At 38.0% G+C, this 25,059-nt stretch overlaps 1 protein-coding gene across 10 annotated transcripts in view; it reads left to right on the top strand.

Moving 5' to 3' along the window:
- LOC106069679 (peripheral plasma membrane protein CASK-like) overlaps nucleotides 1–25,059 on the top strand; it is a 390,362-nt gene that overhangs the window by 210,091 nt on the left and 155,212 nt on the right. For 8 of the 10 annotated variants that reach the window (XM_056013245.1, XM_056013242.1, XM_056013241.1 and 5 more), the window contains one exon: nucleotides 4,098–4,225. In XM_056013245.1, the coding sequence (XP_055869220.1) occupies nucleotides 4,098–4,225 (128 nt within the window). The remainder of the gene's footprint in view (nucleotides 1–4,097; nucleotides 4,226–25,059) is intronic. The other 2 variants (XM_056013243.1, XM_056013235.1) reach the window with 1 other exon arrangement.

Genomic DNA, 25,059 nt, shown 5'->3' with positions numbered 1-25,059 from the left:
CAAGGAAACCAATGACTTAGCAGAGTTTAGCCAGGAAAACCAATGACTTAGCAGAGTTTAGCCAAGGAAACCAATGACTTAGCAGAGTTTAGCCAAGGAAACCAACGACTTAGCAGAGTTTAGCCAAGGAAACCAATTACTAGCAGAGTTTAGCCAAGGAAACCAACGACTTAGCAGAGTTTAGCCAGGAAAACCAATGACTTAGCAGAGTTTAGCCAAGGAAACCAATGACTTAGCAGAGTTTAGCCAAGGAAACCAACGACTTAGCAGAGTTTAGCCAGGAAAACCAATGACTTAGCAGAGTTAAGCCAAGGAAGCCAATGACTTAGCAGAGTTTAGCCAAGGAAACCAATGACTTAGCAGAGTTTAGCCAAGGAAACCAACGACTTAGCAGAGTTTAGCCAGGAAAACCAATGACTTAGCAGAGTTTAGCCAAGGAAACCAACGACTTAGCAGAGTTTAGCCAAGGAAACCAATTACTTAGCAGAGTTTAGCCAAGGAAACCAACGACTTAGCAGAGTTTAGCCAAGGAAACCAATTACTTAGCAGAGTTTAGCCAAGGAAACCAATGACTTAGCAGAGTTTAGCCAGGAAAACCAATGACTTAGCAGAGTTTAGCCAAGGAAACCAATGACTTAGCAGAGTTTAGCCAAGGAAACCAACGACTTAGCAGAGTTTAGCCAAGGAAACCAATTACTTAGCAGAGTTTAGCCAAGGAAACCAACGACTTAGCAGAGTTTAGCCAGGAAAACCAATGACTTAGCAGAGTTTAGCCAAGGAAACCAATGACTTAGCAGAGTTTAGCCAAGGAAACCAACGACTTAGCAGAGTTTAGCCAAGGAAGCCAATGACTTAGCAGAGTTTAGCCAAGGAAACCAATGACTTAGCAGAGTATAACCAGGTAAACCTATGACTAAGCAGAGTTTAGCCAAGGAAACCAATGACTTAGCAGAGTTTAGCCAAGGAAACCAACGACTTAGCAGAGTTTAGCCAAGGAAACCAACGACTTAGCAGAGTTTAGCCAGGAAAACCAATGACTTAGCAGAGTTTAGCCAAGGAAACCAACGACTTAGCAGAGTTTAGCCAAGGAAACCAATTACTTAGCAGAGTTTAGCCAAGGAAACCAACGACTTAGCAGAGTTTAGCCAAGGAAACCAATTACTTAGCAGAGTTTAGCCAAGGAAACCAATGACTTAGCAGAGTTTAGCCAGGAAAACCAATGACTTAGCAGAGTTTAGCCAAGGAAACCAATGACTTAGCAGAGTTTAGCCAAGGAAACCAACGACTTAGCAGAGTTTAGCCAAGGAAACCAATTACTTAGCAGAGTTTAGCCAAGGAAACCAACGACTTAGCAGAGTTTAGCCAGGAAAACCAATGACTTAGCAGAGTTTAGCCAAGGAAACCAATGACTTAGCAGAGTTTAGCCAAGGAAACCAACGACTTAGCAGAGTTTAGCCAGGAAAACCAACGACTTAACAGAGTTTAGCCAAGGAAACCAATTACTTAGCAGAGTTTAGCCAGGAAAACCAACGACTTAACAGAGTTTAGCCAAGGAAACCAACGACTTAGCAGAGTTTAGCCAGGAAAACCAATGACTTAGCAGAATTTAGCCAAGGAAACCAATGACTTAGCAGAGTTTAGCCAAGGAAACCAACAACTTAGCAGAGTTTAGCCAGGAAAACCAATGACTTAGCAGAGTTTAGCCAAGGAAGCCAATGACTTAACAGAGTTTAGCCAAGGAAACCAATGACTTAGCAGAGTATAACCAGGTAAAACCAATGACTTAGCAGAGTTTAGCCAGGCAAAACCCACGACTTAACAGAGTTTAGCCAAGGAAACCAACGACTTAGCAGAGTTTAGCCAGGAAAACCAACGACTTAACAGAGTTTAGCCAAGGAAACCAATTACTTAGCAGAGTTTAGCCAGGAAAACCAACGACTTAACAGAGTTTAGCCAAGGAAACCAACGACTTAGCAGAGTTTAGCCAGGAAAACCAATGACTTAGCAGAATTTAGCCAAGGAAACCAATGACTTAGCAGAGTTTAGCCAAGGAAACCAACAACTTAGCAGAGTTTAGCCAGGAAAACCAATGACTTAGCAGAGTTTAGCCAAGGAAGCCAATGACTTAACAGAGTTTAGCCAAGGAAACCAATGACTTAGCAGAGTATAACCAGGTAAAACCAATGACTTAGCAGAGTTTAGCCAGGCAAAACCCACGACTTAACAGAGTTTAGCCAGGAAAACCAATGACTTAGCAGAGTTTAGCCAGGAAAACCAACGACTTAACAGAGTTTAGCCAAGGAAACCAATGACTTAGCAGAGTTAAGCCAGGAAAACCAACGACTAAGCAAAGTTTAGCCAGGGAAACCAACGACTTAGCAGAGTTTAGCCAGGAAAACCAATGACTTAGCAGAGTTTAGCCAGAAAAACCAACAACTTAGCAGAGTTTAGCCAGGGAAACCAATTACTTAGCAGAGTTTAGCCAGGAAAACCAACGACTTAGCAGAGTTTAGCCAGGAAAACCAATGACTTAGCAGAGTTTAGCCAGGAAAACCAACGACTTAGCAGAGTTTAGCCAAGAAAACCAACGACTTATCAGAGTTTAGCCAGGAAAACCAACGACTTAGCAGAGTTTAGCCAGGAAAACCAACGACTTAGCAGAGTTTAGCCAAGGAAACCAATGACTTAGCAGAGTTTAGCCAAGGAAACCAATGACTTAGCAGAGTTTAGCCAAGGAAACCAATGACTTAACAGAGTTTAGCCAAGGAAACCAATGACTTAGCAGAGTTTAGCCAAGGAAACCAATGACTTAGCAGAGTTTAGCCAAGGAAACCAATGACTTAGCAGAGTTTAGCCAAGGAAACCAATGACTTAGCAGAATTAAGTCATTGATTGACATGCAGGACTAGATTGACACATGAAATGTGTAGGACATAATTATCCTCTTATTAGAAGTTACATTTGGGGTCTAGATGATAAGAAGATAAGAAAGATTAAGGTGATTTAAAAAAATGTTTTTTTTATCTGAACAAATAAACCTTTCACCCTTTTTAATCCTGACAGAATATTTTAATTATTTATGTGAACTTTGAAAGTGGAATAATTAACTCTACTTCTTCTTCATTCTCATTTCTCATGTTGGAGAGTTAAGATAAGTCATCCTTTATTTTAGATGAACCCGCACAGTGGTTTCCAGATCAGGCAATTCTCCATATAGTTTTTCTTCTATAAGAGGGTATATAATTTAATAAGTTGGAAGGCTTAGTCACTTTCTCAATTGTGTCTATAATCATGTTAAGAGCTGCAATCTTTAACACCTGAATAATGATTGAACATTTTTTTTTATATAAACTCTTTAAAGAAGCATTTTTACAAGCTTGATACTCAGTCTGGTCAAAAGTTTGTACACGTTATTTCTCCCACACCCAATCTCGGATTAAGCTGAAGTTTTGCAGAATTATTTCTTTTACCTGACAACACAAGAATCAATAAAAAAAACAACAACTATTAGTTAATTAATTATTGGTAATTAATTATTTTGTTTGGTATCTCAAACAAGGGAAAGACTTTGTACTTGACTGAAGTTTTGGTATAAGTTCAGTTAAAAAAGCCAAGTCCTTTAGCATTCAGCCACCATATTAAAAGTGACTTGATAGTGATTGGTTTTGTTTGACATGTTTCATTTAGGATTGAAGACAGTTGGGCGATGGCTGTGGTCTGGGTTCAAACTCTGGACAAACAAGATGACTGTTCAGAGCGCATACCACATCTTTAGAAACTAGAAGAGGATAGGGATCTTGACTAAAACCCTTCCCAGAACCTCCACTTACTAAAATCCATCTCTTCTATGTAGTCACCTTAGAATGAACTATTCTAAATAGCTCTCACTTCATGTGAAATTATAACCCTGAGTAACTTGACACAGGTCTTTATAAAGAATCTGTAGAGCTAACTTAGTGTAGATCGTATTGACTTGCATGGCTCAATGCCTTGTGTGCAGTGCATGCCTGAATGCTGTGTGAGACTGAGGCCTAACCCCAATTAGCATGCCAAGAGCTTCTCTAAGGGGGACAAGTCTGATTTTCTCTTCCACCAAGGAGCTGTCTCCCAAGTGCTTGACTCCCTTGAGGAGATCCAGCTGCTCTCCGACTGCACCCAGAGCCAGCAGCACACCAACTTCCTGGAACAAGTCTTCCAAGACTCCAAACTTGTTGCCTTACTGAACGTGAGTACCATTGAGTCTATTTCCTTCTTCATTTCTTCTCACTCAGCCTCCAGAAACATTCTGTCTCTTTATTCATCTCTTCTTTTTTTTTTCCTTATCCTCTTCTAAAACCTCTGTTACTTTGTTATTTGTATTTTATTTCTTTCTATTTAAAAATCTTTGTTTTCTGTGTTCCTCTCTTCTTCGCCACTCTGTGACATGCCAAAAACATATTTTATTCAACAGCTTAATGACCAGTCTCAATCAGTTCTTAATTAATTACTTAAAAGCACATCCCCCCTGTTATTTTTTTTGTACATACAAACCACATATATATTCGAATCTACTCAAGTATTGCCTATATATGTATACATCTCTGCTATCCAGCCACTATCAAGTAATTCCACTGACTTTTTTTACGCCCTCACTTAGGACACTCTTGCATTGAGACACAAATACATAGAAGGATACACTATAACAATGTTTCTCAAACTTTTCTTTAACGGAACCATTGGCACATTCTGAGTATTTAGCGGAACACTTTTTTATATTTTATAGAGAGATTAAGTCAGGTGGTGGCCTACTAGTTAATTATTCCAGTAGTTCGAGGAACTACGGTGGAACACCTATTCAGGCACCGCAGAACACTAGGGTTCCGTGGAATACAGTTTGAGAAACACTGCACTATAAGAAACTGACATTAAGGAGGGTATTTAGATTCATACATCTCGAGGCCAAATAAGACTCCGAAATAGACAATACAGTAAAAACATTATGCACAATCAGACACAGCTGTAAAGAGATACAAATCGACATCTCTGATACAGCTCTCTTGCGTACATGCAATTGGCTCCTCCTATGAATGCGAGAATCGAGCACAAGGTGGCCATACTTTGCCATCAGTGTATCTATAATAAAGAAATGCCCTTGTACCTTAGAGAACTGTCCACTCTATATGTCCCTCAGTCAGCTCTGTTCTGCATGGACTCAAGGCTTCTAGTCGTGCCATGTTTCGCCCTCAAAAGCTACGGTCTGCGTGCTTTTTCAGTGGACGGGCCAAAGGTTTGTGACTCGCACCCCATTGATCTCATACAGACAACATGCTTCAATGCATTTAAAAAGAACATAAAAATCTATCAGTTCAGAACTTTTTTTTAGATTAGTTTGTCGTTTGTGTTTATGTCTGTTATGTTATTTCTAGCGCCTTGAGCCTACATATATGTTTGTTAACAGCGCTTTAGAAATAAAACAATTTTTATTATTCAATTATCATTTTAATCTATACTATCAAAACACTGGTTATACACTGTTAGAAACACACATGAAACATTTTCACCAGGGCCCCCATTCTATTTGTTTTTTTTTTCGCTGCTGCATTTACCGACTCTTTTTTCTCGCGTATGTGAATGTCTCTGAGATGGTTAAACAGAGGGTTTTTCTTTTAACGAATGATTGAAGTTATAGGAATGGTAGTTGGGTATTCCCATATTTTCTCTTGCTAATTCCTCTCTAGCGCACTTTGTTACACTCAAACTAATGACTAAAACAGACTGGAAGATTCTCTCTCTCGCTGACATGTTTGATATTGTCTGTCAAACTTTATTCATGGGTGCCAAATATCTCATCACTTAACATTCTACATTGTACTTCTGCATTAAGTCAGGTGACTTCGACCTTACATTGGTGCCTGGTCTTGTTGTATTTATGCAAACGGTCGTTAACTTGTAGTACAAACCGCTGGTAGACAACTTAACCGCTGTAGGCGTAATATATTTTAACTACTACAATACTTGATATAACTAAAATAATGGCAACGTTTTTTCGATTCCGAAGATAAAGATGCCGATTAAGAATGCGTGCAGTGATTCACGTGACTTTGCTTGCCCAGTTGCGACATGCTTTTTGTTTCCCGCAACTAATGCAGACAAAGCTGGCGGTCTAATTAGGTGTCATTTCCGTCCTCTGCACCTGTCTTCAATAATGGCTTTTCTTTGAGTCTGAAATGTTTGTTCCGCGGCTTTTGTGAGAGCTCTCCAACTGTCTCTTTCAGAGAATATCTGCTGCCAGCTTCTTACCTTTATAACCTAGACCAGTGGTTCCCAAACTTTCTTGTCTCGTAGACCCCTTGTCATGTTTTCTGATTTTCGATAGACCCCCTGCTTAACTTATATTGCATTTTTGCATATTCATAAACTAATTTTTTTAAACTAATTTCTAACAGCAGTGTATAAATTAATTAATTTGCCTCATGTACTATTGTAAAAGTTTTCGCAAAGAGTTTCTCGTGTATTTCTTGAGCTTTCACATTTGGCTCAAATATTGATCCTGCGGAGTTGTTTTCACTAACAGGAGAAGGGGCAAAGTTGAGTTACTGGCGCTTAAACCAGTAAGCTTCGGGCAAATGTTTTATCTATAGTGTTTTTCGTATTTGGCTATAGGTATAGAGATCTTGTAAGACGCTCACAAACCACCATCTTTTCTATATGATGTTGAAGAAAGATTTTATGAGTCTATTCTGACATTTTTTTCTCAATTTTTTTTTTTTTATCAGGGTGGCTTCGTCTCAAATAATGCTCCAGTTTAATTCATTTTATATGGTTATAAAAAGACTCTTATTATAGACAATCGCTTATTTAACAAGGAAATAAATAATCAACGCTTTAAAATCAAAATGTCTTTTTGTTAAATATTAGTTACATGTAGACAAAATTAACTATTTAGATTAGTATTGTAATTAAATACAACTATTTTACTTTTGAATAATAGAATTGATATTTATAACTAAGGTATAAATTATTTATAAGTGTTTGAAATAGTTACAATAATGGGGTGTTAAAATTAAAGTCATAGACCCCCATGAACATCTCATAGACCCCCAATTTACTTTTTCCCTTTCGTAGACCCCTTGGAAGTCTTCGTAGACCCCTGGGGGTCTATATAGACCACTTTGGGAATCACTGACCTAGACGAAAAAACAAGTTGTGATACAATGAAATAGATGTAGTAGACTTAAGTAATAATATAAGTTGGTATTTTTAACAAAATCTAACTCACTACAATAGCACTTCTTTTCAGCCTCACGTTCTGAAGTCGTCTGTACTAACTAAGACCGCTGAGCCCAGCCTGAGCTAGACAGGGAAACCAGTGACTTGGCAGAATTTAAGTCATTGGTTAATATGCATGACTGAATGCATGACGCGTAGGACGGAATCATCTTCTTTTTTTTTTGAAGTAACGTCTATATTATATAAGATAAGAAGATAAGACCGCCGACGACAAGGCTACTTATCTGGCATCATTCACATCCAATCGCTAATCTCTTCCCACCGCCACCATAGAAACACACACTCCATAACAGGTATGCGCTCTGGACTGTCGTCTCTGGGTTCGACCCTGCGCGCCGCCAACACCCGTTTGGCCACAGGAGGTTTTGGCTAGGATGTGATAATCTTCAAATCTGAAGGAACATCAGAAACATGTAAAACCTGAAGTATTTCCCTGAACGCACGTCATAAACATCCGAGCAGTGCAGGGAGTGCGGTCTACTTAAAACTTTTCGCAATTTAACTAGAACATTATCTTGTGTTGTTGTTGACAATGATGCGTCATTGCTATGACACGTGACTTGACGTCACACTTGGGAAGAAAAACAAACACATAATAATGTCTCCTGCACACGGTAGAACATGCACACACAATCACACACACACATACAAACACCATACCATCGTTTGTTACTCTTATCTCCTAATTATCTGAAGAATTTTAATGAAAGTTTTTTTCTGGAAAATGTCTTTTTTAAAAATATCAATATCCAAATGAACTTTGACATTTATTTCTTTAAAAGTTTTTTTTTTGTTGAGTTTTTTGGTTTTTTTTTTTTTTTTTTGTTTTACTTGTCAAACTTGGAACATTTTTCTCTGCTCACTATTTTGATGCCAGCACTTTGAATTGAAGATTATTGATGAGACAGAGGAGTGTACCTCATCATTTGGTTCAGTTAGCCGAGCCAAATTGTTTCAAACTCATTAAAGCATGTTATGATACTTGTATCTACAGCCTCTCACCCTCTCTCTCTCTCTCTCTCTCTCTCTCTGTTTCTTACATACACACCTACAGTATTATATCCATGCCAAGTTATTAGTATTATCCTCTCTTTTTATCTAATAATTATTAGATTACATACTTTTCTCAAGAAAAGGCAAGCCATTTATTTTACGCGTATTTCAGACTTAACTTAGTTGTGCATTAATAAGAGACTTGAGTCACTGATTATTATTTTTTATTTGGGTAATCATTTTTCATGCTTGAATGGAACTTAGACTAAAGCAGCTCTTATATGATTTGTGGAGTCGTGGTGGTTGATTGGTAAAGGTCTTGGCTTCCTGGGTTCAAATCATGGTAAAAAGTGGGATTTTTAATTTTGGCTCCACCCAGATCTTATTAGTTGTTGTAAAGACGGTTGATCTTTCTGGCCCCATGACGCCCAGGTTTACCGTTGGCCACAGAAGCAGACCTTTACATCATCTCCCCTATATATTGCAAAGTCTGAAAGTGGAACTTATATGAATCAGTCCTTGTAAATATGACAAGAATTATTTTTTAACATGCCTGGGAATTATTTATTTTCCAGCGATATTTATATATTTCCAAACTATAGTTTAGTGTTTTGTCTTAGAGCTTACTTAGAAATCGTGTATTGTTGGTTTTACCACTGACACTTGATAAACCGTCATGTGACAAAGAATGTGTGGTATACAGTTAGTTAACTGACCAACGGTTGTGGCATTGCCGGTCAGTGCTCAGGCCTTCTGTAACGAATGGTCTCGCCCAAAGGCAGGTCACGAGTACGGTGGCTTGATGACGTCCAGGCTAAACAAGTCCGGGCATGGAGACATAAAGCACAGGATAGATCAAATGGAAAGAATGTGCTAAAGCAGGCCAGGACCCTCCATAGGCTGCAGCGCCACTGGGATGGGATAAACTTTCACATTTTTTGAAGATATAGACATCTAGTGAGGTTTCATCGGTCAAGAAACCTGTCAAAAGATGTGAAAAAAAAAAGGTCCAACTCTGAAGCATTTTTTTAATGTTTATCTTTCGTTCACTCTCTTGCCCTTTTATTACGCTCCTGTCTTTCTGTTTCTCTTTCTCTCTCTGTCTCTGTCTCTCTCTCTCTCTCTCTCTCTCTCTCTCTCTCTGTCTCTCTCTCTCTCTCTCCTTCTCTCCCTTTTTTTTTATTCTGTTGACTCTTAACTCAGGTATTTTCACACAAACTCGTGAGTAAAGAAGTATGTAAAAGTGTGAGTACTTGTGCTCGCGCGCGCGCGCGTGTGTGTGTGTGACAAATGTTCCATATAGTAGAGATATTTTGACTTTTGTGAGTTCAGGCGAACTACTGACGGCGTTGTGTGTGTGTGTGTGTGTGATGTGCTCGCGCGAGAGGGCACGTGAAAAGGTATCAGTGTGTTTGATTTCAGCAGACGTGGGGTGTGCTCCAAGAAAAAAGATGACTATTTACCTACACATACCATTTTTTTTAAAACTTTTACCCGGTGTTTGTGTTTTATTTTGTCTTTCGGGTTTCTTTGTTGAGTTTCGTCAATTAGAATTTTTCTTCTAACATTGGGTCGCCATGCACTGTGTTGTGTAATCTTGCATTGAGATCATGGTTTTAGTGACAGTGCGGTGGTAGTGAGTTTCTGTTTATTAGACCCCTGTGTGATGTGATTGTGTATTCCAATGGAAAATGTGTTATATTCACTAACATGGAGTAGATTCAAGTGGTCAGTCAAAGCTAATGTAGTCACCTGTTAGTCAATTATTTGATTACTGAAACTAGCCGCCAATACATAAACAGCTTGATAAATGTATAGATCGATAGGAGTAAAACCATTATATGCATTGTTTTTCTATTCGTATTGAGTCGTATTATGATTTTTGTATACCATTTTCACACATTTGAAGGGCTTGTGGCCTAATTATAGCCTATTCGTGATTTGTCCGTTGCCCCACTTTGACCTAACTGTTGCCTATTCGCGACTTGTCTGTTGCCCCACTTTGACCTATTTGTTGTCTATTCACGACTTGTCCGTTGCCCCATTGTGACCTACTCGTTGCCATTTCGTGACCTAATTACTAGCTATTTGTAACCATTTTGTACAGACGTTTGAATTTCATACTTTTGGCCTAGTCCAGAAATATATCTTGTATCATGTTTACAGCCGAATGTTTTTATACTTTAAAATGAACTCAGCCTAGTTTTTTTCTAGCAAGCGTAAAGAAAGCCAGTTTTCTGTTTTTATTAATAAAAAGCGCGCGCACACACACGCACACACAGTGTTCACACACGAATCATTTGGTTCGGAAGTTGTTGTTTTTTCTTGTGTAGACTCAAGTGCTAGTATTTGTTCACAGCAGATTTTCTTTTCTTTTATATTGTTTCTCTTTATGTCCGTCGTGTTTTTCTTACTTCATCATCTCTTTTTTCTGTACGTTGTTTTTGTCTTTCCTCTTCATTGTTTCTATCTGGATGGCTGCCTGGTCGTGCGGTTTGCGCGCTGGACTGTCGTTCGGATTTATCAACGGTCGAGGGTTCAAACCCTGCCCGCTCCCATCCCCCGTCGTCCTGCGGCAGGTTTGGACTAGGAAGTAAGCTATCTTCAACTCTGAAGGAACATCCGAAACATGTAAAACATTGTAAACATTTTTATCTTTCTCTCTACATTGTTTCTTTCCTTTGCATCTCTCTTTTTATTCTACATGTCTCTTTCGTTTCATTCTCTCTTTCTTCTACGTTGTTTCTGTCTGTCTCCGCTGTTTCTTTCTTCTCTTCTTTGATTCTGCTCTTTCTATCCATTGTCATTGGTTTCTTTTCTTTTTTTTATTCTTTCCTCTGTTTCTCATTTTGTTTGATCATTGTTTCTCTCCTTTATTTTTGCTGTTTCTCTCTTTTCTCTCCCTGTTGTTTCTCCTCTGTCTTTGAATCGTTTCTCTCCTTCTTTCAAACTCCCCCCCCCCCCTCTCCCCTATGTTTCAATGTTAGCTTCTTCCTTCTTTTTCTCTGTATTGTTTTTTTTTTGTCCCAGACTCTCATTAAGTATCTCTTACAGTGTGTCCACCTTGATCCCTTACACCCCCCCTCCTCCCTCCCCCTCCTCCCTCTTCACCCCTCCCTCCATCTAAATCATCAGCACAGAACCTCTAGACCACTGACAGTGATGAATGCAGTGCCGTGATACACTTGAACTGCTATTATCGATAATAGCACATTCATGTCCCCATATTCGCCCGACCTTCTGTGTGGGTTGTGGGGAGGTGCTTGTGTGTGTGTGTTGTTTTATGCTTGTCTGATCATTGTTCAGTGTGTGTTTGTATTTTAGTTAACATCAAGTGTTCATATACTATGAAGGGCACAAAATTTGACTATATGCGAATAAAGAAAGCATCCCTCATAAGTCTAGTCGAATCACGAGTCTATAATGTTAGATGCAGCACATACAAATTGGAAATCATTTTGACCTAATATAATCAATCCCCTTTTAGGCCCGTTGGGTACGTTAGGTGTGGGGGGGGGTGCCTATTATCGACTTGACCAGGTAGTGGATCTGTTTAATGTCCGCTATCCGTTTCTTCCGGCCATCTCATTAGATACTCTCAAAGCTTTTTTTTTTTTGCAATGTGGACAATATATCAGTGGAGATGGTAAACAGGCAGAGAATACAGCTCTAGGGTAGCGGTTACTATCGTGGCGCCACTTTCTATACATTGATTATTTCTTTTTTCTGTTCTGGAAACAAAATATTGCAGTTTGCGTTTCGTAATTTTTTTCCAGTTTAGTTTTGCGGCATTTCTGTAACCAATCCTCACAAACATACTGTATGGACTTCATTCAAAAAACGAAAATCAAATAAGGCCCGACGCAGAGGCGTAGCTATGGTGGGGGTGGGAGGGGGAGAAATTGAAAATCCCCCCGGGCGCCCACTTGAGGAGGCCCCCAAATGAGTTGTTTTTTTTTAATAAAGATTAAATAATAAAAAAAAACGCAAAATGCAGGGGCCCTCAAAGAGGTCAAGCCCCACCCCCGGGCTTCCGAATGATTGCAAATATCTAGCTACGCCACTGGCCCGACGGTTGGGCGGGGCACTATATTAGCCTTCATGATTGTTTATGCATTTTATTTCTACGTATTTTAAGTTTTTTTTTATCATGTGGGGGGGAGGAAGGCAGAGGGGCACCCAAGTACCCAGTTGTCGGAGTCCCAGATATTTCTGTCGGCGGGACTGACTCAAGCTACCATGCTTCTAAACTTTCAAAAAATATCTAAAAATACCTTGTAAAAACGGAATATACATTCAAAATTTAATGACTTGACATTAATTCACAGTTTAGTTTTGCGGCATTTCTGAAACCAATCCTCACAAACATACTGCATGGACTTCATTCAAGAAACGAAAATCAAAAGGGCCCGACGCAGAGGCGCTGGTTGTGAATGTGTATGTGTTTCTTGAGTGAATGTTGTTCGAATTTTCATCCATATTGTTTTTTGTAAAGTAGTTACGCTGCGGTTGTCAATTGCAGTCAAACTGAATTTCCTTTAGATTGGATCAATAAAATTATCAATAAAATTATCTTATCTTATCTTAAATGTTGTTATAAACACAAATAATAAACAAGAGAATTGTGAATAAATCCAACTAAAAAGTGCAACTTCTGTGAGTCGTCTGCTTCTCGTATCATTCAGTTATTCCCCTTTGTCATTTCAAAACCATAAAACCCAGAATGCGATGGACCACATTGATCCATGAGGACCATGACCTATACAAATAAGTGCAATAGAGACAGTGTACTCTTTCTCTCAAAACCAAACACAGTATCATGTATATTTCAACCCAACTCGAGGCGGTTCTCAGAAAGTTCGATGTAACTCGGTTAGACATTTCTGCAGCATTTGACTTCACACACACACACCCTTCCACGTTCTCCACTGTCCCAGGTCACTCAGCTGTCTGCTTGACAAGTCTGCACTAATAAAACCAGCTGATCTGAATGTGATTCCCCCCAAGAGAAAACCTGGTATTGAAATTTGGAGAAAAAAAAAGTTTCTCAGAGGAAGTCTCACAGACCTATACAACATTCATTCAGAATGCACCAGTATTTTCTACTGTTCTTAACTAGCACTTCAGAGCACTCTATACAATTTTAAAATTACTTTTAAAAAAGATGCATGAGAAATGTGGAATTGGCTGTAATCCACGCTACTGGAATGTCTAGACGGTAAAGCAAAACGAATTCACTATGAGATCTTTTCAAGTTGTATATCTGTTTTTTAAAATTCAGCATCACGGGAAGCATTGAGCACAGAAGTAGAATTACTTGAGCAGGTCAACTGGTTCAAATGTGCCCAATTCTTGTCGGCAATCGTGCCCAATTCTTTTCGGTGTGGAGGCGTAAGCCTTTCACACACACGCGCCACATCACTTGAAAATATCCAAAAGAGTTAATCAATGAGCTGTCGTTTCTAGAGGCCGGATGTGACCCACGGGCCGTATGTTGGGCATCACTGGTCTGAGAGAATTAATAACAAATATTGTCATCCCTAACGCTATTCCCGGAAATTTAACAATTTATGTTTATATCATCATTGTCATCCCTAACGCTATCCCCGGAAATTTAACAATTTATGTTTATATCATCATTGTCATCCCTAACGCTATTCCCGGAAATTTAACAATTTATGTTTATATCATCATTGTCATCCCTAACGCTATTCCCGGAAATTTAACAATTTATGTTTATATCATCATTGTCATCCCTAACGCTATTCCCGGAAATTTAACAATTTATGTTTATATCACCATTGTCATCTTCAGTAAGACTGTAAGACAGTGGGAGGGTGTAACAGGGTGGCCTGTTTCTTTCTCCTTTAGCGTCACCAGCAGATGGCTGCCTGGTCGTGCGAAATGCGCTCTGGACTGTCGTTTGGTTTTCTCGATGATCCTAAGTTCATACCCTGCCCGCTGCCCCTGTCGTGCTGTGTAAGGTTTGGACTAAGATGTGGATTATCGTCAGCTCCGAAGGAACATTCGAAACACGTTAAAACATTTTACAAACAACAAATGTAGGAATTTAAAGTAGACAATTCGAATCTTTATTTAGGCATACATGGTAAGACACAGCTGTGTTGAAGACAGATAATCCAGGTTTGCTGTGATAAGGACTTGAACTGCCGCACTTTAGTTTATAGTATTTGCTTTTTTTGTTTATTTATTGCCTGGACCAGGTAACGAAACAAGCAAAAAAAAAGTGTGTGTGTGTGTATTGTGAAGTGGTTCATCCAGTAGACACCATCATCTGTTTGACCTGAGACTTCAGCTGGAATAATCCCTGACATATTGTGAACCATTTCTTGCCTAGAACCTTTTTTTTTAAGTTGACTTCCTCCAGGGGGTTAGAGGTACGTGAAAGTACAGAAGCAATACTTACAGGGGTTCTCATCGTCTCGTAGACTACAACACCAGTTGCGTAGATTTGTTTTTTCTGATTGATTAGTACTTTAGTGTCTTTAACGAAATCTTTTGGGGCCCACGTTTCCCATCCTGACGTCATTTTGACCTCTGACCTTTAAAGTCTCGTTGGTTTATGACTTGATTTGTTAAAACTTTGCGCCTTCTTTGATTGGCTACACACCGGAAATGCAAACAGATACATGACCTATATCAAGTAACAACAAAAAAAAAGCTTTTATTCTAATCAACTCCTCCTTTGAGAAGATGATTGTATTCTATAATGTCTCATTCTATTTATTTCTTGTAGTATTTCATTATTGTAAAATATCCTTCTTGTGAGCTTTGGGACGATCAAAATAAGAGTTCTCTCTAAGTAGTAGTTGTTTTTACAAAGATAAACATATACTGTTACATTTCCGGGCAAAAAGGTTAGGGCCCTTTTTTTTTTTAAATGCGCGTCCACCCAGTGTCCAGCTTCCATATTCAACCCATGAAGTGTTAAGTTAACAGAAGGAATTATAAAAAAATATTCTGTTTTACAAAAATTGTACCAAGATGTATCAAAGTTTTTGTCAAAGTGTTTGTAGATTATTATTAACTTGTTTCCATTCGTTCTCTGCTATTCTTGTTAGTTTTGTTGTATTGAAATAAAGGGATAATTTAAAAAAAATATAACATAGAAAAGTGTGTAGGTGTGTGTGTGTGTGTAACTTCAATTTAAAAAAAAAAATAAAACTAACTTTATTCCACAAAGAGTAATTTTCCGTTATGTTCAAAAGGCTACCTAATGAAAAAGTTATTACTAATTCATAAGTTCATCTTCCTCAAAGAAAATGTCACCAGACAAAGGAACTCAAAAGATCTCTCCATTCATTGTTTAGACATCATAGTGTTTTAATCTCGTTAGCAGAGACCTCTTCTGTTTGTGTGTTAAACATTACAGAGACCTTTTCTATTTGTGTGTTTAATATTAGATACAGACCTCTTCTAGTTGCGTGTTTAATATTAGATTAGATATAGAGACCTCTTCTAGTTGTGTGTTTAATGTTAGATACAGACCTCTTCTATTTGTGTGTTTAATTTTAGATACAGACCTCTTCTATTTGTGTGTTTAATTGTAGATACAGACCTCTTCTATTTGTATGTTTAATATTTGATACAGACCTTTTCTATTTGTGTGTTTAATATTAGATTAGATATAGACTTCTACTAGTTGTGTGTTTAATGTTAGATGCAGACTTCTATTTGCTTGTTTAATATTAGATACAAACTTCTTCTATTTGTGTGTTTAATAATTGATACAGACCTTTTCTATTTGTGTCTTTAATATTAGATTAGATATTGAGACCTCTTCTATTTGTGTATTTAATATTCGCGGAGTGAATATATGTTATATACAACTTTAGCTTTTATTCGATAACTTCATTATATTTTAAAGTCGTTATTAAAAATGAAAAGTACGACTACACAGAAAAGAGAAACTAAGTCACATAAGCCAAGCGAGGTAGTGAAAGTTAGACACAGTCGAGTCCAAGTAGCCAAGTGCTGTAATGAAAGTAAATCTCAGCCGAGTCTTAATAGGCAGTGCAACAATAGTTTCGATTGTAAACATGAAGAAAAAAAGACTAATTTGTTTTTACTTTCAGATCAATGATTAATTTTGTGTGTCTGTGTGTGTGTTAGTCAGGGTTCAGTGTCTCTATCTTCCAGTGTGAGATCAGTGAATATGTTGTTGTTGTTTTTTTTTTACCTACATCTGTCTTGTGAGGTCTGTGATCGCTACATACTTACGGCCTTGGAATCTTTTTACCTGTGGAACCCTTGTCGTGCACGTGCAACTCTTCACACACACAGACGCTTACCACACATACACAATGACGCTCACCACGCACACACAGACGCTGACACGTGGCCTGCTCAATATCAACACTAAGTGGTCCTCCCACCAATCGTTCCCCTTCGCCCCCGCTGCAACAACCTTGCACTTTCTCTCTCTAATGTAGTGAGACCTAATCATCCTGGCCAATTAAAACCCCGTCTCATCAAAGGCGGCCCTTAAGGGCGGGACTGGCTATGAGCGTGTAGCGTTTTAAAAAAAAAAACAACGATTATCATATGTCCTTCCTTTTATTTTCACGTAACCATTCTAAAATTAGACTGAACTATTAATAGATTTTTGTTGTTGTTGTGGGGGCAAACGCATGACCTTTAACCCGGACATAAACTTAGTTCCAGTTTCACTTTTTGATTTCTTTTCCTATTGACACATTTCTTGAAGTATAAGTAATAAATAAAAATATTTTTAATAAGCTGCTGAAAAGATGAACCACTCAGCTTTCCTGGGGTATAATTCTCTACACCATAAGCTCATTAGACTTAAATCTAATATATAAAGTTGAATGTAAGGTGTGTGTATGTATGAATACATGTATATATGTCTCTTATAGAAATCAAAACCGTTGGACTAATCTTAATGAAACTTGGCAAGAACGTTCCTTAGATAATAGCTGTGATCTTAGGATACGTAGAGTTGCCCTACAAGAATAGATTTTACTAGATTTCTTATTTTATCTTATATAATATAGACGTTACTTCAAAAAAAGAAGATGATTACGTTCTACGCGTCATGCATTTAGTCATGCATATTAACCAATGACTTAAATTCTGCCAAGTCACTGGTTTTCCTGGCTAGCTCAGGCAACCCATTCCATGCCCTAATAGCACTAGGGAAGAAGGATTTTGATCTATCAGCCATCTTAGAATTTTACCTATTAAAACAGCAGAGGTGTCGTTTATATGAGACAACTAAACAAAAAAACAAACAAAACAAAAACGAAACAACCCGGGCATAGCTAGTACTGTTTAAGACAGACGCCTCTGATCAGTTCTCACACTCGATAACCTGATAAGCTGCAATGATTTAGTTCCATTTCTTGATTAGGTCAACATTTCGTAAGATCCCATATAGATTTTGACATTTGCCATTCAGAGAATGTCTTTTTTTTTTTTTTAAGTGTACGTATTTTATCTATCCGATTAATAGCCCAAACCAAACTATATCCATTCCTTGACCCTGACCTTTCGACACCATCTATCAAGTTCATAACGACACTGGAACTAATTCTCAAAAGTCAAAGACTACGCTCATCTATTTAACTCGCCCCCCCCCCCTTTTTTTTCCCCCATACCGCCCCCGCAACCACGAGATCTGATTGAACAAGCCTAATGGAGAAGTCTTTGGGTGCCCTTATAATTACGTCGGCTAAGTGGCGTTCAGTGTTCCTCATTGGTAGTCTGGTCACTCCGAGTGGCAATATCTTCACCCACACAAAGGGCGCACGCACTCCACACACAAGTACACACAATTTTTTTTTTCACGTTGATTTCATGTCCAGTGGTCTGGAGGTCAAGACAACACTCCCAGCTCATCAGTCCATCACTAGAAGGATGTAGAAAAGACCAACGATACCCAGGTCACTTCTTAATTGGTCGTTAATGTAGAGGATAACCTTAAACACAAATGGCACATAGATCTTTAGAAACACCGAATCTGAAGTGTTCATAATTCATAATTATTAACATTTGTCAAGGCCGGATTTGATTTTCTGGAGGCCCCTTACAGTGTTTTGAAAGCTTTAATAAAGATCCTTTTTTTAAATCAAAGTACGTATATCTAAATAGCATGCTATATTTTGAAGGAAGAATTGAGGTTCTTATAAATTTAATCTAACCTTCTTTTTTTTTTTCTACGTTTCCCTTAAGGTTCCATTATATTGCCACCCGATTTCTTTTTATCGCTTGCTTTTATTTTTCTGGTACTGAATTATATTGCTTAAAGAACGTAAAAGAGATTTTGAAAAAAAAAACCAATGCTGTTTTTAACTTCTAGTGTGAAAATCCACAATCGTTTTCCTTTTATTGTTTGGGTTATTTCTTGTTCCAATACACACGAAGATCTGGATATAAAATCAAACATTCGCATGATATAAGTACCCATGATTTGACCGCACGTGATATTGGTTCACTATGGCTGACTGACCACTTGAAAAAACGTAATATACCTATTTCTTATAGAGGATCTTCGATCCCAGCATTCAATGTATTGGTTTTCTTTAATGGACTTTGTCCAACAAGTTTCGATTTCCGTTGCTACCTGGATGCTACATATATTGCTACCTGGATGTTACATATATTGCTACCTGGATGTTACATATATTGCTAGCTGGATGCTACATATATTGCATACTTTGGCTATGGAAGAGTTCTAGGGGTACGAACTACTGAGACAGTCACGTGATCTGGCCCCATGTGTTTGCACAACTCGTGAGACGACAACTCTCGTGTCTCAGTGCATGCAATGAATGCCGAGGAAACCAACTGTCTCCTGCATCAAGTCTACACTTTACTGTGGTTTATGGGACCTGGCTTCACGGTAAGTTTCTCTTTGTCGTGTGGTAGTGCTAGTTGAACTGGTGTGCCTACTGAAGCGGAAATTCTCTCAGCAGTTCACCGATGGGGGAAAAACCCAAGGTGTTAAAACATGTCTGCATTTAGTCTATGTTTGTCTGGGTCGAGAAAAGGTCAAAATTGAACTGCTTAAATATCTTCATCGTGAGTAAGGACGGGAGAGGCCCAAATTTTCTTTTAAATGCCCCAATTAGAAACTCTACAGTATCCTTAATGGATATATATATTTCTATACTAGTTAAGAACAAGAAGATTCCTCGAACTGCTGGGTTGTAGTTCGTCATGTCTGGCTCAGTCAGAAAGAAAAGAAGGCATACTTTTCGGGGGGGGGGGGGTGAAATCGTGGTCTGTATATTGCTTAATAAAAAAATACATACCATCGCCTTGTTAAAGATGCGTTGCCGGGGAGTTGGGTAGGTGTGTTTTAATGGAGTAAACAAATAAGGGTGTGAGAGTTGACCTAATGACGTTCTTTGAGTTTATGTAGACCAGAAGCCACACTGGAACAAGTTTTCATGGTAGTGGTGTGTGCGGGCTTTAATCTCACTACCACCAATATCCACGCATCCAAGTGTAATATTCTCAGAGCTTCTCAAACACCATAGGAAGCGACCCACAGTGTTGTGCCTGCGCTGCAATAGAAACGTCTTCCAGTCGGTTTCTGTTCCTTCAAGTAAATCACTGTCTCAGTACAGTAAACAAACTAGGAATCACTTTCTGTTAGAATAATCAGGGGTTCTCAACCTGTGGGTCGCGACCCCCTTTGGGGGTCGATTGACGATTTGCCAGGGGTCGCCAAAGACCATCGAAAATATGGATTGTTTTTGTCTATTCTTCTATTGTTGCATATGTGTGTGGGGGAGGGGTCGCAACAGAGTTGGGGGGGGGGGGTTGTAAAATGGGGTCGCCGAGCATAAAAGGTTGAGAACTGCTCTGTTCGATGAAAGTGCCACTGATGACTTCTTTTTCCTTTTGATTACATTCTTGAAACCAGTGATGCGCGCGCTGACCGTAAGAAATCAAACTAAATTACTTTGAAATGTGTAAGCCTCTTGACGTCGTCCCAAAGTAATTTACTTCTATATTACTTCAACTGCAGTGATGTTGTGTTGTTTACTTTTTTCAAAAGTAATTATCAAATATTTTAACGCTGTTACTTTTATCTTAGATTGCATCGTAGCCTACGAAAATGGTGATTATCAAAGGGAAATAAGCCTGATGAAAAATCCTTAGATGTTTTTTTTTTTTTATGTATTAAGTCATTTTGGCGGTAGTTAAATTTGATTGCCCACTTCCATGAGATTGAATATTTCAAAGAAACATTTTCCTTTTATTACTTTAGATTTTACGACTTCCGTAGAATTTAGAAAATTATTTCTATAATAAATATTAGATACTAGGATTTAAGTCTACAGTTTGATCACGCCTACTTCTGACTAATGGATCGCTCGCCATATTTATGTGCAGATTATCGTAAACATTACTTTCCAATTATTACTACATTTTGATCACATGATTACATATTATTATATTAAACATGCCAAGCTTGAGTTGTATATAAACATATATGTAATATTGTAATAAATACAAATTAAATTCTTTTCCATAACACTTTAACTCTGTTCCTGCATACTGAGCATTTTTTGACGATTCTTCTAATACTCTCTGACACCAAATGTGAAGACTCTTTTACTTGCAGACGTTTTGTTTGTTTCAATAAGTTGTTTATTTTATTGCACATTATAAATATGTGACACTATATGAGCACTGTATAGAGTCTTATCTTATCTTATATAATACAGACGTTACTTCAAAAAAGAAGATGATTACGTCCTACGCGTCATTAAATTCTGCCAAGTCACTGGTTTTCCTGGCTAGCTCAGGCAACCCATTCCATGCTCTAATAGCACTAGGGAAGAAGGAGTATTTGTACAAATTTGTCCTAGCATATGGGACGAGAAATGTGCCTTTATCTTTGTGTCTTTCAGAGTATTTTATTAAATTTTGTATTTGAAGATTATGGTTCAGTGTTTTATGTATAATTGCTACTTTACTTTTGGGTCTTCTATCCTGAAGACTTTCTAAATTTAGTGATTTTACTAAAGGTGTTACTCTAGTCAAATGTGAATATAATTTTTTTATGAATCTCACTGCTCTATTTTGTGTCTATTCCAGTTTCTTAATGTTTTCTTTAGTTGAGGGGTCCCAAACGGTGGATGCATATTCTATTATTGGCCTAACCAAGGTTAAATAACATTTTTGTTTTATGTTCTTATTTGATTTATAGAAATTTCATTTAATAAACCCCAATGCTTTGTTTGATTTTTTTTTTATAGTTTCATCAATATGTGGATTCCATGACAGTTTTTCATTTATTATAACACCTATGTATTTTGCGTTTTTAGTCTGTGTTACTGGTTTGCCATGAATAAGTTAAGGTGGAATTAATTTGTTTTAGTTTAGACCGTAATATTACACTCTGAAAATAAAACATTTGAACGTTAGACACTGTAACAGAAAACTATTTCATATTTGATATAGCTCTTATCCCCTTCCTGATTGCTTTAAGAAAGCATCTGACATGGACAGTCCAAAACTACTGGACACAGCTGGACAGGATGCTAGCCTTTGTTCCTTCTCTCTATTGTCAAGAGAAAGAGACAGAAAATGGATTTTTTTTTTGTTGTCTCCCCTTTTTGTACTCATATAAAAAAACACACACACACACACATATACAAAATCAGGCGTATTCACGCCACCGTGTGAAGCCAAATTAAAAGGAGAAAAAAACGAAAGGATTTTTTTTTAAAAGAAGAAGAAGCTGCTAGCATATGATCTCTAAAGGCATTTTGTTTTTAATGCTAAAGCTTGTTTCTTTAGTTATAACCATAGACATAAATAAATATAGACTGGCCGAAGGAAGTAACTTCATGTAACTTGAAAACATGTATATCTATTGTATTCGGATTTCCGAAGTATGAAAAATTGCATGATCTTCATTCTTAGAGATTAAACAAAACACTAGTGAAAAGTTTGTAAATACTTATATTGGTTATGGCTGAAATAGATATGAATACTTAACTTTTATACTGCTCATAAATGCTGTATAATAAAGTACACAAAATTGCAAGTCACAAATTTTCGTTTCCTAAAACTCTTTAATCGGCCAGTCTATATTTATTGATGTCTATGGTTATAACCCAGTCTCCGGAATTTAAAGACGTCTATGAGTTCAAGGAATCACGCTTTTTATGGAGCGTGCTTGATACTGGCTGACGAATTCTAACGTAACCTTGAGCAGGGGTTGACGCAGATGACGGTATATAATGTTAAGGTGACACGAATGACGGAACCCCGTGTGTCGATTGTAATTTTGAAGTGAATTGAAATACATCGTTTCCATCTTTCGATATATTGGTATTTCATTCGCCTTACTACGTAAATCTATATTGAAACTGAAGGCTATATATCACATATAGCTGTCCATAAAAGTTGAGTTCATTATTTTTTTTTAACTCAAGATATTTGTCTGAAAGTCAAGTTGTACGCCTATCAGGGGCGGGATGAGTGACAAAATCGTCGTGGGCGTTTCTATACAATCAGGCCCATAAATTGCATATATATATATATATATGATGGGCATCCAATTATAGGCATACTATCATCAAAATAATTAAGTTTGAGTATCGATAACTATACGCATGCATACAGTGAGCTTTATATTTTATAAGAAATATAGGCCTTATCTAGTTTTTTAATTGCTAAGTGTGTAGCCCCTAAAAGGATTAGGCCCATTACTAGTAGCACTGTCTACGGATGTAGGTTATAAACATTATTTCGGAAAGTTAGCATTACACTGTAGAGAGATTTCTTTTACACTCGACGCACAGAGGGCCTGTTTTATACGAGAATATTATAAAACATGAAACAATTGACATAGTGGCATCCTTGCGGCTCTTTCGGTGGATCTGACTTTTGCTTTAAATACCCACCTGGCTTTTGCTTGATATAGCCATATAGCCACTTCTCTCTGACGCATGGAATGGATAGTTGTACTAGCAGACTGAGGCTATGACCCAGCGGGAACTGTTAACAATGCCCCTGTTTGTTTTGATCACGTGACACAAATGATGAATGAGTATGTAGTTGTTTAGTGTAAAGTGTTTTTTTAACTGTTGCCGATGTGTCTTGACTTCTGTATACATTTAAGTACTCTGTACAATTTTGAGTGTTTTGTGCGGGCGTTCATGTGCGAGATTGCTAAGCAAAACACAAACACAGGTTCAAACTTGGATGGCTGCCTGGTCGTGCGGTTTGCGCGCTGGGCTGTCGTTCAGATTTATCGGTGGTCCCGGGTTCAAACCCTGCCCGCTCCCACCCCCCCCCTCGTCCTGCGGGAGGTTTGGACTAGGAAGTAATTATCTTCAACTCTGAAGGAACATCCGAAACATGTAAAACATTTTTTACTGTACATCAGTTAAAACTTATTCATACAGAAGCTCACGCACTAGTCTCTGACGCTGCTAGATGTTGTCACCTGAAAATCCCATTGCCAAGCAATGAAAATAACACCGTAACAAAATTAAAGCCCACTATTCACGGCGTCACTAAATGTCGCATTTGAAGTCCTTCAACTATAGTGCGTCGCTAAGCTAATTAACTATATTAGATAGATTATGACTCGTTTTTTGGAGAAAATAAGATCCTGGGCATAAGTTAAGGTCAGAATATCGTCCATTTAATGGCTATCCCCTCTCCATGCAATTGTTGAGTTGAAAAAAAGAGGAGCTTATACAGTTAGTGATCGTAATATTGCACAGCCTGCAAGAATCAGGTAGCACTGTGTTCTGGCAACTGATTACAAATGAATCATGTCTTTTCTTAGAGTTGACTCCCTTAGATCATTTCAAAGGGAAACTTACTTAAAAGAAAAGTGGTCATTTCTCTTAGCTATAATACAAATAAATATCGAATGTGTACTCACACACAAGAACATACATACACATACACATCATTTGAAATTAAACCCAGTTCAAATCAACCATAATGAATTACGAATCAAATCACTTTGATGCATCATTTACCTTTAATTTAGAATTCACTGACATTTTTGGTCTTTATACTTTATCCCAGCAAGTATGACTTGAATGTTTTTCCCCTTCGAGTTCCGTCTCTCCACCAACGCCGCCCCTGTTGTTTTTTTCTTCACGTAACATGTTCACATCAAATCACCTCTTATAGATCTATACTGTAAAAACGAAAAAAAAAATAAAGTGTTTAAGTTGTGTAGCAGCAACCCATGCTGGGCTGGCGCCGCCTATGTCAGAGTGACGTCACTTTCGAGATTACGTCGGACGTGATAACGCTAGCTTGATTTCGCCTTCGCTTTAAAACCAGCCGACACGTATTTTTTTTTTTTAAAAATGTTGTTGTTTGTACAGCGCGTGGCATTGTGGGACTACGTGGTGGTGGTATGTGGTTTATCTAGTCATGTGGTCAGCCTCACCACATTTAACCCTCGGCATTGCGTCATCGCTTTAACGGACTAGTGATTATAGATGTGTGTGCTATAGTTCTCATTTTGTGTATTATAGTGTGATTCGAAACTAGCGAAATGTTTACCGGAGAATGTTGGATTTAAAGTTGGCAATATCGTGTTAACCACCCCCCTTTTATTTTTATTTTTTTTTACTTCGGGTTCCCCGGATGTCACCGAATGGATCAATACAAGGTGAGGCGAATGCTGTATAATCAACGCGTTTCATTCATGTCTGCCTCACGAGGGATATTTTTAATCCTCTCTGGGTTTTTCTTTTCACTCAGGGCTCGCCATTTATGGTAGAGATATAGATCTAGGTCTATTTCAAGTGTCGTATGCTA

Source organism: Biomphalaria glabrata, chromosome 15, assembly GCF_947242115.1.
Source record: "Biomphalaria glabrata chromosome 15, xgBioGlab47.1, whole genome shotgun sequence".
Taxonomy (NCBI): domain Eukaryota; kingdom Metazoa; phylum Mollusca; class Gastropoda; family Planorbidae; genus Biomphalaria; species Biomphalaria glabrata.
Note: the sequence above shows the minus strand (reverse complement) of the source record. Positions and strands in the feature narration are given on the sequence as shown.